Source organism: Ahaetulla prasina, chromosome 5 (genome assembly GCF_028640845.1).
Source record: "Ahaetulla prasina isolate Xishuangbanna chromosome 5, ASM2864084v1, whole genome shotgun sequence".
Lineage (NCBI taxonomy): Eukaryota > Metazoa > Chordata > Lepidosauria > Squamata > Colubridae > Ahaetulla > Ahaetulla prasina.
The window spans coordinates 137,582,348-137,598,543 of NC_080543.1; the positions used below are offsets into that span (position 1 = coordinate 137,582,348).

The 16,196-nt window shown below is 45.0% G+C and overlaps 1 protein-coding gene across 3 annotated transcripts in view; it reads left to right on the forward strand.

The window, feature by feature from the left end:
• SLC25A30 (solute carrier family 25 member 30) overlaps positions 1-16,196 on the forward strand; it is a 29,208-nt gene that overhangs the window by 2,770 nt on the left and 10,242 nt on the right. Inside the window, exons 1-5 of one of the 3 annotated variants that reach the window (XM_058185443.1) lie at positions 849-1,093; positions 5,892-5,976; positions 9,979-10,126; positions 11,536-11,630; positions 14,640-14,725. In XM_058185443.1, the coding sequence (XP_058041426.1) occupies positions 5,913-5,976; positions 9,979-10,126; positions 11,536-11,630; positions 14,640-14,725 (393 nt within the window). In that variant the 5' untranslated portion in view covers positions 849-1,093; positions 5,892-5,912. Of the gene's footprint in view, positions 1-848; positions 1,094-1,134; positions 1,457-5,891; positions 5,977-9,978; positions 10,127-11,535; positions 11,631-14,639; positions 14,726-16,196 lie in introns of those variants that run through there. The other 2 variants (XM_058185440.1, XM_058185441.1) reach the window with 2 other exon arrangements.

A 16,196-nucleotide genomic window follows, 5' to 3' on the forward strand; every position in this document is an offset into this window, starting at 1 on the left:
CAGTGGCATCTGAATCGCAGTTGGCGGCAGAAAGGCATCCAAAATCTCAAGTCTGTAGGCAAGATTGTGTGTTTGTGAAAGAGAGAGAGAAGAGAGAGAGAGAGAGACTATGTATGTGTGTGTGTATGCACGGAAGAAAACAGGGCAAATCCCTTGTCTAGCCCAGGCATTTATTTCTTCACCACCACTTTTGGTTACTAGGAAGCTGAGCTACCTATTACTCTTCCTTTGCTGACTCCAGCGCCACCGGATGGAGATTCCCAGTCTCTCCCCCCACCTTCTCTTTCTCTCTCTGTCTATCTGTCTGTCTGACTCTCTCTCTTTTTAATCTTTCTTTTTCTCTTTCTCTTTCTCTCCCTTTCTCTTTCTGTCTCTGTCTGCTTTTCTTTCTCTTTTTTCCACTTTCTCTTTTCCCTTTCTCTTTGACTTCTTTCCCTTTCCCTTTTTCTGTCTCTTTCTTTTTCACTTTCACTTTCTCTTTATTTCTTTTCTCTTTCTTTTCTCTTTCTCTTTTGACTTCTTTCTTTTCTCTTTCTGTCTTTCTGTCTCTTTCTTTTCACTTTCTCTTTTATTTCTCTTTTCACTTTTCTTTCTTTTCACTTTTCTTCTCTTTCTCTTTCCCTTTCTCTCTTTTTTCTTTCTCTCTGCCTGTCTTTTTCATTTTCTCTTTGTTTCTCTTTTTCTTTCTTTTTCACTTTTTTCACTTTTTTCTCTTTCTTTTTCACTTTCTGTCTTTTCTCTTTCTGTGTCTTTCTGACTCTCTTTGTCTTTCTCTCTCGTTTTCTTTCTTTTTCACTTTTCTTCTCTTTCCCTTCCTCTCTTTTTTCTTCCTCTCTTATCTCTCTCTTTCCCACTCTCTCTTGGTTTCTCTCTTTCTCTCTCTCTCTCACACACGGAGGCTCCCCTTCCCTTCCCTTCTGTTGGGTTCAGCCTCCGCTGGGGGCCTGGGCGTCTCCCTCTCGCCGGGTCCCTTGGGGAGAAGCGGCGAGCCATTGGCGGGGAGGCCCGGCCGGCTCCTGGGAGCTCCGTCCCTCCTTGCCTTGCCTTCCCCTCCTGGGCGCTGCCTGCTCGGGGTCCCGGGGCCGCTTCCGCGGTAAGTGAGTCCGGGGCTCGGGGGGGTTCCAGGGTCTGCCAAGCCTTCCCAATCCCGGGGCTCTTTTGCAAAGGGAGCAGCCGCTCTGGCAGAGCCCCGCGGGCGCCCGGTTGCAAAGCCCGGCCGGCTCTCAGCCCCACCTGCCTGGCGGAGGGCGCTCCCCTCCTCCGACGGCTCCTCCTCCGCCTCCGCGCGAGCCCTTCCCGGCTGTCCGAGCTCCGTCCCTGCCTCGGCGGCACACTCGGGAGCCGCCTGCGCGGAGGGAAGAGCCGGCAGCCTGGACCGCGGAGGCGCCGCGCGAGTCGCCCTCGCGGAGCCCCGATGCTGAATGACGGCTGGCTGTTGCAGTGGCTGGTGGCAAAGGTGAGCCGCGGGATGGGAGACCACGCGGAAAGCCGCGCCCAGAGCCTCCCGCAGAGAGGCACGACCCTGCCCCGGGCGCCTAGTTCTGGACTTCCAACCATTCGGTCACGACAGTCCTGGAAAAAATGACTTCTGACCTGGTTTTATATTAATTCCCACGGTCACACGACCAAAATCCAGAGGCTTGGCAACTGGCATGTACTTACCACGGTTGCAGAGTCTCAGGGATCAGGTGATTCTCCTTTGGCCACCTTTTGACAAGCCAGATTCCCTTAACAACCGTGGGACAAACTGAACAACGGCCACGATTCGCTTAACAACGTTAGCAAGAAAGGTCATAAAACGGGGCAAAGCTCACTTAACAACCCTCTTGCTTAGCAGCTGAAATGTGGGGCTCAATTGCGGCTGTAAATTGTGTTCCTGAGCCCTCAAAACCTCCACTGGATGGGTCTCAAGATACCCACCAGGAACCCAGTTTGATTTAACAAGGTTTGCTTTTTAGTGGTGCTCAAATATGTTTTGCGGTATGCTAAGAGGATTGTATTTTTGAAAAGAAAAGCAGGTTCACACAGCACTCTGAACCAATAAAGTAACCAAGTAAGCTTGCTTCTTTCGACACTGTAAGCTTCTAAAGCACTAAACCAAGATTAACTCTAAGGGGGTTTAAAGTCTGATGCCTTTTAAGTCTTTTTACTGATATGGTTAAGTTCATTGTCAGATGATGGGCATGCTTGGATAAAAATAGCTTTTTAGTGGTGTTTAATAATCTGAAATATTCCATGAAATATTCTGGAAAAGAACATTAGGCATAAATTGAAGACAATAGGTGTAATCCTGGAGGCATTTTATTTTCCATAGGGTGTTTTCTTAAAGGCACAAAGACCATATTGTACATAATATACAATTCATTGTATAATATCATATAATGTTTTCTGAAAGGTACAATGACCATATTGCATATTGCATAATAAAGGAGAAATCTGAAAAGTTTCCACATGGATAAAAAAAAAATGTCTGTATTGATAGCTTTGCCTTAAAGAAGAAAATGGAAGAGGGAAACCTTTACAAAAGTGCATATCCTATTACAAATACCTAAACTCAAAGGTTATATGTAAACCTATTTAAACAATGGTAATTCTATTTCCATATTTTTCAAAGGAATGTAAGTGCCTTAAGTGTTGGTACTGTCGAATTTAAATGACCAAAATCAAGAACAAAGATAAGTTTTTGAAAACGAAATATATCTAAAGGAGAAGGGTTTTTCCCCCTTAAATAGAGGTCTGTCTCGTGGGGGTCAGTGTAACCATGAGCCCAGGCTGATCTCATGTAAAAATTGAAATTGACCCGTGGAAAGCTTTTTTATCTTTTAACGAAGGCACGAGTGAAGATTGGCTGCCTGGTTTGAAAACAAGATGGGCTAGGAAGGGGGTATGTGGGTTGTTTGGTTTGCGCTGTCTGTTGTGTAAACCCTCCAGAGCTAGTTGCAAAGAGCTGCACGTGATCCCACAGCCATAAATGCAGACGCCTGAGGGCTGGGTTACTTCTCCTTGACCTGGGTTTTGAGAATGGGGGCTGGGGAAAGAAACCTGGAGCTATTGAGTAAGGAGTGAGCAGGGGGCTGCAACGGATGAGGGTCAGGATGAAAATTCAGAGACAGAGCCGGGCGGTTTCAGCGTGTTCAAAAGCTGTCAGGAGATGGGCTAAAGTTCACATCCTGGTTTTGAAATGAGCTAACCCGAAATTGTTGGCTGCTGGTGGTTCCATGAGAGACGGTGATCCTGCAAAAGTTTCCCAGGACAAGTGCTTTATTTTTTTATTTTTTTAGGAACAGCAATAAAAAAAAAGTGAGAATACAGAATACAAAACAGAATACAGAATAACAAGAGTTGGAAGGGACCTCTGAGGTCATCTAGTCCAACCCCTCTCCTCAAGCAGGAGACCCTAAACCATTTCAGACAAATGGCTGTCCGGTCTCTTCTTGAAAGCCTCCAGTGATGGAGCACCCACAACTTCTGGTGGCAAGCCGTTCCACTGGTTAATTGTTCTGATACATTTGCATGATGGGGTGTGTGTAAAAAGGGGGGGGAAACTGATATTCAACGTCATTTTTTAAAAGCCCATATAAAATTACTTGGCAATAAGTTTTAGAATCAAGAGAAAATGCATTGGAATGTTACTGTCAGTGGGAGCGATTTTTCTGGTTTGCCGTCCCCATTTTGTTCACGTTTTGGGGGTTCGGGAAAATGTCTTTGTAGCCAGTTGGACTCCCAAGTCCTTTCAGGACTGTGTCTACGAGGTTTTTCTGCCAGCAGTACTGAAGTTGTCTGAAATAGGGTCTCCTGCTTGAGCAGAGGGTTGGACTAGAAGACCTCTGAGGTCCCTTCCAACTCTTATTATTCTGTTATTTAAGTTGCTGGCTATTACCCCCTTCAACGAGATCCTTTTAACGTCCCAATTTATCTGACCCCTTAGCGTCCGAATTTTGATCACATGACCGTAGGGCTGCTACAAAGGTCGTAAGTATGAAAAACGGTCATAAATCACTTTTTTCAGTGCCCTTGTAACTTTGAACGGTCACTAAATGAACTGTTGTAAGTCAAGAACTACCTGTACAAGAAATCAACACAGGTTTGTCTATTTCATCTTATTTTACTGTTTTGCAAGGATAGCTTTCTTAATAGTGGGAGTCATAATAGCTACTTGACTTCAGGAAAGATATTGGACAGCCATTTGTCTAGAATGGGATAGGGTCTCCTGCTTGAGCAGAGGGTTGGACTAGAAGACCTCTGAGGTCCCTTCCAGCTCTTATTATTCTGTTATTTAAGTTGCTGGTTATTACCCCCTTCAACGAAATCCTTTTAATGTCCCAATTTATCTGACCCCTTAGTGGTCTCCCAGCCTGCTCCTAACCTGGTCTGGTCACGCTTAGCTCTGAAGCCCAATCAAGGCCTGTTGGCCACCAACCAAACTCCAGATGCATCAGAAGCCTTGATGAGGTTTAACATGTCGATTTTCCACCCTTGGATCGAGAAGGATGAAAAAAAAATGGCCTTCTCAAAATTAGCCTTTTTGCCTGCTGAACGTCAGTGGGGTACAGATAGTCCTTGACGTACGACCCACGAGTGAGCCCAACATGCTTGCAATTACTGCAGGTTCAAGTCCCACCAGGCCTTCCATCCTTTATAAGGTAGGTAAAATGAGGACCTAGATTGTTGGGGGCAATAAGTTGACTTTGTATATAATATACAAATGGATGAAGACTATTGCTAACATAGTGTAAGCCGCCCTGAGTCTTCGGAGAAGGGCGGGATATAAATGCAAATAAAAAAAAACAACATTTCGGTTTGTGACGCGAGACGTTCGTTAAGTGAGTTTTGCCCCCATTTACCACCTGCCTTGCCACCGTTGCTAAGTGAATCGTGGTTCAGTTTATCGTGCGGTTGTTGAGTGAATCTGGCTTCCCTGTTGACTCGGCTTGTCAGGAGGACGCAAAAGGGGGGGTGGGGTCACGTGACCCCAGGACACTGCAACCGTCATAAATATGAATCGAATGCCCGGCCTCTGAATGTTGATCACTATGGGGATGCTGCAACGGTGGTATGTGTGAAAAATATCGTAAAAAGAGGGAGTCGACCTATTCTGCACAGCCCCAGAAGACAGGAAAAGAAGCAGTGGATGGAAACTAATCCCAGAGAGAAGCAACCTGGAATCGAGGAGAAACTTCCTAACAGTGAGGATAATTAACCAGTGGGACAGCTTGCCACCAGATGTTGTGGGTGCTCCATCACTCAAGCTTTTTAAGAAGAGACTGGATGGCCACTTGTCAGAAATGCTCTAGGGGTCTCCTGCTTAACAGGCTTGTAATAATAGTAGTAGTAGTAATAGTAGTACTACTACTACTAGTAGTAATAATAATAGTAATAATAACAACAACAACAGAGTTGGAAGGGACCTTGGAGGTCTTCTAGTCCAGCCCCCTGCCCAGGCAGAAAACTCTACACCATTTCAGACAAATGGTTATCCAACATTTTTGGACTAGATGACCTCAAAGGTCCCTTCCAACTCTGTTATTCTAAGTCTAACATTCAGAACAATTAACCAGTGGAATGGCTTCCCTCCTGAAGTTGTGAGTTGCTCCATCACTGGAGGTTTTTAAGAAGAGACCGGACAGCCATTTGTGTGAACAGGTATAGGGAATCTAGCCTGAGCAAGGGGTTGGACTAGATGTCCTCCAAGGTCCCTTCCAACTCTGTTACTCTATTCTATTCTGCTGCAACTTCAAACGGTCACTCAGCAAACTACTGTAAGTCAAGGACATACTTTGGGGGCGTTCAAGGGGGCTGGGGCCGGGGGGGGGGGCTGTAGACGGACCAATCCTTGCCCTACCAGGAAAATGTTTTTAAGAACGGTGTTGTGTTGTTGTGTTGTCTTGCAGAGGGAAGAGACACGCAGGAGCATGGCGGCTTTGAACTGGAAGCCATTTGTGTACGGAGGGCTGGCTTCAATCACTGCAGAATGTGGTACGTATTCTCTGAACTCTGAAATAATCAGGCGGAAGATTACTGCTAATTTAGAAAACTGCCCGGTGCAGCCGCTTCGTTAACTTGGAACTGACCCTGGCATACCAGCGTGCCTTGGCACTAAAACCTTTGCCAGCTCACATGTCATAACTAAAGTGGGCACTGCAAGACGGGGCCCATCATCTAACTGAATGCTTTTGCAACCTGTTCAGTTTTTTTTAAGTGCTTGCCTTACAACCACAACTGTGCCCAAAATTTCTGTTGCTAAATCAGACCTTTCTTAAGTGAATTTTGCCCCGTGGTCTGATCATTTTTTTTTTTGCTAGAGTTGTTAAGCGAATCACGGCGGTTGTTAAGTTAGTAACAAGAGTTGTTAAGTAAATCTGGCTTCCTCAGTTTACAAAAGGGGATCACATGACCCCGGAAACACTGCAACCGTTATAAGTACATAAGTCAGTTGCCAAGTGTCTGAATTTTGATGACGTCACCGTGGGGGTGCTGCAGTGGTCATCATTGTGAAAAACAGCCACCAGTCACTATTGTCAGTGGTGGTGTAACTTTGAACGGTCACTAAAGCAAACTGTTGTAAGTCAAGGACTACCTGCATTGTGCCCGTATTTCTTTAACAAAAAGATGGCAGGTTTTAATTTCAGTTTTGGAATGAGCAAAATATTCAGTAGCTGTATCTCAAGGTTGAAGAAGTTGGAAATGGATAGTTTGCTTGCAAACCATTATTGATTTTTTTTTTAGTTGGGTAATGAAACGTGGCCTTAATTGTTATGAAGGTTTCTTGGAGATAAATCTTATTTTAAAAGCATAGTTAAGGGACCTCAATTACATTGCAACTCGTAAATGCAGATCCTTCCTTTTCAACATGGGGAATTTGATTCTGACCCCTGCTTTGAAACAGCTGAGCTATAAATTTTGAATTTTAAAAAAGGAATTTTAAAAAAGGAAGACTTATATATCTGAAGGGAATTTTCACTTCCTTAAAACTCAGTTACTTTTGAAGTAAATCTACATTGTGATGGAATTTTGATACAGTATAAACTGGGAAAAGGAAAAAGTAAGGAAGTACCCAGGTTGGTGTTTTTTTTTATAAAATCCAGGAAATTAATACTTCAGCACAAAAATAAAATGTCTACGGTAAGTCTCCAGTATAACTAGATGTTTGCAAAAGCGGACAGAATATTATTGTACCTTGCCAGGAATATACTTTTCTATTGTCTAAAGCTTGCTCCCAGCCTGTAAAATATAATTATGGTTCCTATTTTTCTTTCAACATCATTTGTTATCTGAACTTGTAGTCTATTGTACTGTTAAGAGTTTATTTTGTGTGTGTGTGTTTCACACTTTAATTATTCATAGCTTGGTTCTCCGAGGGGCTGAGGGAGATGAAACGCCGGAGCAGACGCCTAGAGAGCACCTGGAGGTCCAGTCGTTCCGAAGCTGATCGGACACTAGTTAGGTCCTATTCTAGGACCTACCTAGTGGCAATGAGGGAGGCGAGGCGCTCCTACGCCTCCACCCTCATTGCGTTGGCAGATAACTGCCCGGCCACCCTGTTTCGGGTGACCCGCTCCCTCCTTCATCAGGAGGTGCGGGATGATCCGTTGCAGGGACGAGCCGAGGATGTTAGTGGTTATCTATACGATAAAATCGCTCAGCTCCGGGACGGTCTGGACCGAAATTGGGATGATCCAAGCGAGGGAGAGGAGACACGTCTTGTTGAGCCGGTTTGGGATGAGTTTGACCCTGTGGCTCCCGAGGACGTGGACAGGTTGTTGGGGAGGCTTCACGCCACGACATGTTTACTGGACCCGTGCCCTTCCTGGCTGGTACTGGCCACTCAGGCGGTGACACGAGGCTGGCTCCAGGGGATTATCAGCGCTTCTTTGTTGGAAGGGGTTTTCCCTGCCGCCTTGAAAGAGGCGGTGGTGAGACCCCTCCTCAAGAAGCCCTCCCTGGACCCAGCTATTTTGGGTAATTATCGTCCAGTCTCCAACCTTCGCTTCGTTGCGAAGGTTGTAGAGAGTGCTGTGGCGCGACAGCTACCCCAATACCTGGATGAAGCCGTCTATCTAGACCCGTTCCAGTCCGGCTTCCGACCCGGATACAGCACGGAGACAGCTTTGGTCGCATTGGTGGATGATCTCTGGAGGGCCAGGGACAGGGGTTACTCCTCTGCCCTGGTCCTATTAGACTTCTCAGCGGCTTTTGATACCATCGACCATGGTATCTTGGGGGGATTGGGAGTGGGGGGCACCGTTTATCGGTGGTTCTCCTCCTATCTCTCCGACCAGTCGCAGACGGTGTTGACAGGGGGGCAGAGGTCGGCCACGAGGTGCCTCACTTGTGGGGTGCCGCAGGAGTCGATCCTCTCGTCCCTTCTGTTCAACATCTATATGAAGCCATTGGGTGAGATCATCAGTGGCTTTGGGGTGAGATACCAGCTGTACGCTGATGACACCCAGCTGTACTTTTCCACCCCAGGCCACCCCAATGAAGCTATTGAAGTGCTGTCCCGGTGTTTGGAAGCTGTACGGGTCTGGATGGGGAGAAACAGGCTCAAGCTTAATCCCTCCAAGACGGAGTGGCTGTGGATGCCGGCACCCCGATTCAGTCAGCTGCCCCGATTCAGTCAGATGGAGGCGAGTTATTGGCCCCAAAGGATAGGGTGCGCAACTTAGGTGTCCTCCTGGATGAACGGCTGTCGTTTGAAGATCATTTGACGGCCGTCTCCAGGAGGGCCTTCCACCAGGTTCGCCTGGTTCGGCAGTTGCGCCCCTTCCTTGATCGGGATGCCTTGTGCACAGTCACTCACACGCTCGTTACCTCTCGCTTGGATTATTGTAATGCTCTCTACATGGGGCTCCCCTTGAGGTGCACTCGGAGGCTTCAGTTAGTCCAGAATGCAGCTGCGCGGGTGATAGAGGGAGCTTCGCGTAGCTCCCACGTAACACCGCTCCTGCGCAGGCTGCACTGGCTACCTGTGGCCTTTCGAGTGCACTTTAAGGTTTTGGTCACTACCTTTAAAGCGCTCCATGGCTTAGGGCCTGGGTACTTACGGGACCGCCTGCTGTTACCGCATGCCTCCCACCGACCCATACGCTCTCACAGAGAGGGACTTCTCAGAGTGCGGTCCGCCAAGCAATGTCGGCTGGCGGCCCCCAGGGGAAGGTCCTTCTCTGTGGGGGCTCCCACACTCTGGAACGAGCTTCCCCCGGGTTTACGCCAAATACCTGATCTTCGGACCTTCCGCCGCGAACTGAAGACACATCTTTTCATTCGCGCGGGGCTGGCTTAAATTTTACTGATTTTAAATTTTCTATTATTAATTTTAAGGGGTTTTAGTTTTATATATTTTAAAGTTTTTTTAGGCCAATTATAAAATAAGTTTTTTAATTTGTATTTTAATTGTATATTGTATTGTCTGTTTTTACTTTTGGCTGTACACCGCCCTGAGTCCTTCGGGAGAAGGGCGGTATAAAAATCAAATTAATAATAATAATAATAATAGCGCCTTGAACAAAACTGGCATATATACAATAACAACAATATCTAGATATTCTAACAGACAACAGAATGGGGAATAGCAGATTTATAGATAATTTGAATTATAGATAATTTGAAGGGTGTTATAGATGATTTGAAGGGTTTGATAAAAGTACATTTTTATTTTTAATGAAGTCAGCCATTTTTTTAATGGCTTGCCACCAGACATTGTAGGTTTAAGAAGAGACTGGGATGGTATAGGGCTTCCTGCTTGAGTAGGGGGTTGGACTAGAAGACCTCTGAGCTCCCTTCCAACTCTGTAATTCTGTAATCCTGGATATATTTAAACAGGCACACATGTATGCAACACACACAAACAGACAAACACACATGTATGTTCTGTCCAATTTATGTCGGAAACTAAGTTTGCTTCATTCTGGAATGTATGGTGTGCATTTCTGTAAATTTATAATTCGTGAACTAACCAGTTTTCTCTTGGGCACGAAGGTACTTTCCCAATCGATCTGACGAAAACGCGGCTGCAGGTCCAAGGCCAGAAAAATGATGCCAAGCATAAAGACATCCGATACCGTGGAATGCTTCATGCGCTAGTGAAAATATTCAGGGAAGAAGGCTTGAAGGCTTTATATTCTGGGTAAGATTTCTCACCTTGTCTGTTTTGTGTATTACTGAAATGTGCAAATGTGTCTCTGCGCAGTTAAATAGTTGAGTGACAAACGTGTGTGCAGCATGCTATATTTTTATTTTTTGTCTGTTTAATCGTAACCAGTACTCAGAGACTGCCTGGACAAATCCTTGCAGTTTTCTTGGCCAGGTTTTCCAGAAGTGGTTTGCCATTGCTTCCTTCTTAGGGCTGAGAGAAAATGACTGGCCCAAGGTCACCCAACTAGCTTTGTGAACTAGAACTCACGGTCTCCTGGTTTCTAGCCTGATGCCTTAGCCAGTAGCCCAAACTGGCCTCTTAAACTGGGGATTTAGGTTATCTTAGACCTAATTTTTGGACCTAATTCTGAGTCACATCCTATCTTATTTTTCTAGTGGATTAATTGATAATTAAGATGCTATTTCTCATGAAGGAAAAAGACATTTACATGCTTTGTCTTTGAGAGAGCTGATGACCTATATGCTAAATTGTACAGCTTTTTAAGTGCAAACATTGCTTTTAAATTTTGGGGTGTGCTAAACCTTTTTCCCCTGTAGTATGCATTTACACAAACACCCACACCCACATGCATACATTCCCAAGAAGACTGATTATGAAGGTGCTGAACAATCCTAGAACCCTAAAATTCTCTATTTTTTTCCCCCCCGGAACATTTAACTCTGAAATTCTGGGGGTGGGAAACATTTTGGAAAAAGGTTTTTTTGCCTCTCCTGCTTTGCACACAATTAGTTGGTGATTTCTGCATTTTTAGATTCTTCGTAAATTCCCTTGGGAGTTAAACTTGAGTTTGTAGAAGTCCATATTCCTAGCTGAGAACTGTTTCCAACAATGGCTGATTCAACCAGTAATAACAGCTATAAGAGAGGCAATTTGGTGTAGGGCTTAAGGTCCGGTACTAGAAACCAGAGACTGTGAGTTCTAGTCCAACCTAGGCATGAAACCCAACTGGATGATTTGGGGCCAGTTGCTATCTCTCAGTCTTAAAAAGAAGAAGAAGAATGGAAGGACACATCATTTTATAAAAACCTTGCCAAGAAAACAGCAGGATGTAGTCCAAACAAGAGAGATTCAAAAGTACCAAATAAGCAAATATAAATCTCTTTTAATTTGTGCTGATGGTCAACCATCCTTGGAGCCCCTTGAGCTCTTCTACTGCCACCAAGGTGGTCATAACTTCCTCACCTTGAGCATTTAGAACAGGGGTCTCCAACCTTGGCAACTTTAAGCCTGGAGGACTTCAACCCAGCAAAGCTGTCTGGGGAATTCTGGGAGTTGAAGTCCTCCAGGCTTAAAGTTGCCAAGGTTGGAGACCCCTGGTTTAGAAGACTGCAGGACAGCATGGCCTCTGATTTTATTATGCCCGTGTTCTCCTCTTGCAGAATTGCCCCGGCTATGTTACGCCAGGCCTCTTACGGGACCATAAAAATAGGCACTTATCAGAGCTTGAAAAGAATATTTATTGAACGACCAGAAGGTAAGCAGATTTTTTTCCCCCGCAGGAAAAAAAAATACCTTAGATCAAAGATAAAGAGAGGTCAGAGCAGAGAACGTAAGACGCTAGAAGAGTTTTTAATGCAAGGGTCAGTTAAGAGAATAACAGAGTTGGAAGTCTGTAGAGATTCTCAATCATCCAGGCCATGGTTGTCCCAAAGGTGCTTTTTTCAGGAGGCAACTGGACTTTCTGGTTTTTCTTTGAAGACGTTTCGCTTCTCATCCAAGAAGCTTCTTCAGCTCTGACTGGATGGTGGGGAATGGATGGATTTATACTCCTTGCAGACAGCTGGTCAGTTGCATCCTTTGAAAGAGTCCTTGAGGCCACTTGGAGGTTTATCTGTGTCCTCGGGGTCTCATGAGTGGTGCAAATAGTTCCTGTAGTCTGCAATTTTTCTCCCTGGAAATCCATTCCTACTCCCACCCCATTCCCAAGGGTGTTTGTCCCAAATTGTATAGCTAAAAGTCTGTAGAGATTCTCCATCATCCAGGTCGTGGTTGTCCCAAAGGTGCTTTTTCAAGAAGCAACTGGACTTTCTTGTTTTTTCTTTGAAGACGTTTTGCTTCTCATCCAAGAAGCTTCTTCGGCTCTGACTGGATGGTGGACAGGATAATCCTTCCCTTCCCCAGGATCCTGTCAGAGCCGAAGAAGCTTCTTAGATGAAAAGCAAAACGTCTTCAAAGAAAAAAACAAGTTGCCTTCTGAAAAAGCACCCTAGGGGGTCAACAGAGTTGGAAGGGACATTGGAGGTCTTCTAGTCCAACTCCCTGCTCAGGAAACCTGCTGTTCCACTCCCCAGGAGACCCTACCCCATTCCAGACAAATGGGTATCCAATCTCTTCTTAAAAGCCTCCAGCGATGGAGCACCCACAACTTCTGGAGGCAAGCCGTTCCAGTGATTAATTGTTCTCACTGTCAGGAAATTCCTTCTTAGTGTTCTAGGTTTCTTCTGTTGTGGCCCGCTGGCGGAGCCGGCAGCAGAGTCGGACAGTGAGGAGGTTGGGGAGGAACATGGCCCAGTCCTGGAGTCTGGGGAAAGCTTGGACGAGGGCTCTGCATCGGAGGCAGAAGGATGGACAAGGCCATCTGATAGTTATGTGCAGCCTCCGGAGTCTGACATCAACGAGGCAGAAGAACAGCGTGAGCCTGTTCCCAGTGTGCCATTGCACAGAGCTGCCAGAAGACACTCTCACAAACGTACTAACATCCAATGGATTCCAAAGAAATAAGATTACCAAGCTAATCCAAAAAGAACCCCCCACTAAAATCCAAGACAGAGAACAAGAAAACGGCACAGCCCTCCTCCCATATATAAAAGGCACCACAGACAGAATCAGCAAGATCCTCCACAAACACAACATCAAGACAGCATTCTGCACAAACAGAAAAATATCCACCATCCTAAGAAACCCCAAAGACAAAATTGAGTTAGAAAATCAAGGAGTATATGAAATCCCATGCACCGCCTGCCCCACCACATACATTGGACAAACCAACAGAAGAATAAGTGCATGCATTGAAGAACACAAGAACTCATTCAAAAAAGAGGAACGAACTTCTTCCCTGGTCCAACACTTTAAAGTCACAGGACATGATATTGACTTTAAAAAGACCAGAACTATCGCCAAAACTGAACACTTTAACAACAGAATAATCAGAGAAGCCATTGAGATAGAAAAACGCCCACACAGCATGAACAAACGAGATGACACCTCCCGCCTACCAGCCATTTGGAAACCCGCCCTTATTGACAAACGAGTCCCTAACACGAGGAATGACACCAGACCCACACTCACAAGGTCCACACAGGATGTCACCACCACATCCACCCAGAAAGCAGACCCAAACCCACACTGATCATGAAGCACGACCAAGGACCAGAAGCCAGACCGCAGCTGCAACATTAGCCATTTCAAACCCTCCAATCCATTCATGCAGCAGACTGACACCCACTATGAAGATGTAGCGACCACAAAGCCAAACAACAGCTATGCAGCTCACCAGCTCAAATCCCCTGCAGCACAGACTAGACTGAGCACAACCAAGCCCCCACCAACACAGGACACACCCCAGCCAATCAGAGCACAGAAAACCCCATCCAATCAGAGCACAGCCAAGCTCCCACCCAATCAGTTCAAACCCCCACTAGCAGTTAAAAGGAAGAAACAGCTGCGATCACACATTGCTCCCAGAAGCACGAAGCTGAAGCCTGAAGATGACGAATGAGACTTCGTCGAAACGTCGCCAAGACACTTCCAATTTTACACGGGAGAAAACCCGAACAACCAAAGTCCTATATATATATATATATATATATATATATATATCTATATATCTATATATATCTATATATATCTATATATATCTATATGCCTATACCTTTATATACTATATAACCTTTCTGTATGATAGTTACATATATTGTTGTGACAAAATAAATAAATAAATAAATAAATAAATAAATAAATAGACTTGGGAGTAAGGCTTGGAGATGATTGGCCCCTCCCATAAGACACATAAAAGAAGAGTGAATGGGACGTGAGCTTTTGCAGGAAACAATTAGTTCATTTGGCCGATTCAAGATTTGCAAGTGACTCTGGGCCAAGTTTGGCCTTGCTCTGCGTCTGGCAATTAGCGCTCTGGCAGCATTCCACGTGAGATAGGTGGGGTGTTGATAACCTCCCTCTGAAAGACTGTTTATCAAGCCTTGCGGACTGGAAATGAAAGTCATTTACAGTCGTATAAATAAACGAGGTTTTGTGGGACTAAGACTTTGTTTCATGCTCTCTAAGGAAGCCTAGGTCAGAACAGCTTCTCTCCTTGATCTCGGATAAATGGTTGTCCAATCTCTCCTTAAAAACTCCCAGTGTTGGAGATACTTCCAGCTGTATTAAGACACTTAAAAAAATAAAAGGATGCCAAGAAAACTTCAGGGTCTAATCACCCAAATATAAACACTGAGTGTAATGATTTTTTTCCCCCCTGAAACAGACGAAACGCTGGCTGTCAACGTGTTGTGTGGAATTCTGTCCGGAGTTGTTTCCTCTTCCATTGCTAACCCCACTGATGTGCTGAAGGTAAGTTTTTAGGCTTCTATTTCATTTTGCATCAAAGGGCCAAAGATCTTTCAGATAAAACAGGATGCTCCTAGTCGACTGTGATTTTTCCAAGGGACCCAAAAAACTCGTATGTGTAAAACACAAAACCGAAACTGTTTTGGATGGAATAAACCAAAGAGGGTTGGGGATTCTGCCTATTTTGGAGATCGGATTACAGGCAGTCCTTGAGTGGTGCGATGGCCTAGAAGCAGAGCTCTCGCCTCACAGTCAGGAGGCTGTGAGTTCGATCCCAGGTGGAGGCAGATTTTTCTCTCTCTGGGCGCGATGAGAATCTATCTGCTGAACAAAACTCTGCATTGGTGTCAGGAAGGGCATCCGGCCAGTAAAACACTCTGCTAGCTCCATTCAGTTGCCCAGACTCCACCCCCACAAGGAGTTATGGGGGGTCATTAAAAGAAGATGATTACAGGCAGTCCTTGATTTAACCACGCTTTATTTAGTGACCGTTCAAAGTTACAATGGCACTGAAAAACTAACACATGAACATTTTTCACACATACGACCATTTGCAGCATCCCGGCATTCATGTGATCAAAATTCAAGACAGTTGGCCACTGACTCATACTTACGACGGTTGCATTGTCCCAGGATCGTGTGATTCCCCTTTGCAACCTTCTGACAACCAAAATCAATGGAGAAATCGGGTTCATTTAACAACCGTCATTACTAACTTAATAACTGCAGTGATTCACTTAACAGCTGCGCCAAGAAAAGTTGTACAATGGGGTAAAACTCACTTAATAAATGTTTCGTGCTACACAAATTGCAGTCATAAGTCAAGGACTGTCTGTACTTTCGAGGTTCCCTTTTTAAAATAACGTTACCCAGAAGAAGAATAAATCCGTCCGTCCTTCTTAGTTGTTATAGTAAAATAGATGTAAATAAGATTGTTACGGTTTTCGTAATACAGAAATTTTCAGCCTGTCTTTAAAGCCCAATTTAAAGCGGAAACTAATTAACTTTAAGTCCTTGTTAGATGTCTTCTCAGGACCCTACAAGGGACATGCAGCTAAGCTAGTTCTTAAATATCACCATCTGGAATTCGATATTATTAGCCCTTCTGACTTTCTGAGTCACCTTTCTGGAATGAGAGTTGAGAGCTTCCAAAAATGTCTCCGATCTTTGCCCAAGGAGTAAGAGGAGGGGGCCTGGAGACCCGTACCATCATTTGGCTGATGGATGCGGCCAGATTTCATCTCTGCTCCAAGTCAGGAGGAAACATCACTTCCTATTAAAAGTGGAATCTGGTCCGTTATTTGAAATTTACGGACTTTCTTGCCGCAGTCGTTAAGTTAGTCACACAGTCACTAAGTGAATCTGGCTCCCTCCCACTGACTTTGTTTGTCAGGATGTCACAAAAAGGGATCACAAGACCTCAGGACAATACAACCGTCGTAAGTACATGCCAGTTGTCACCTGTTTGAATTTT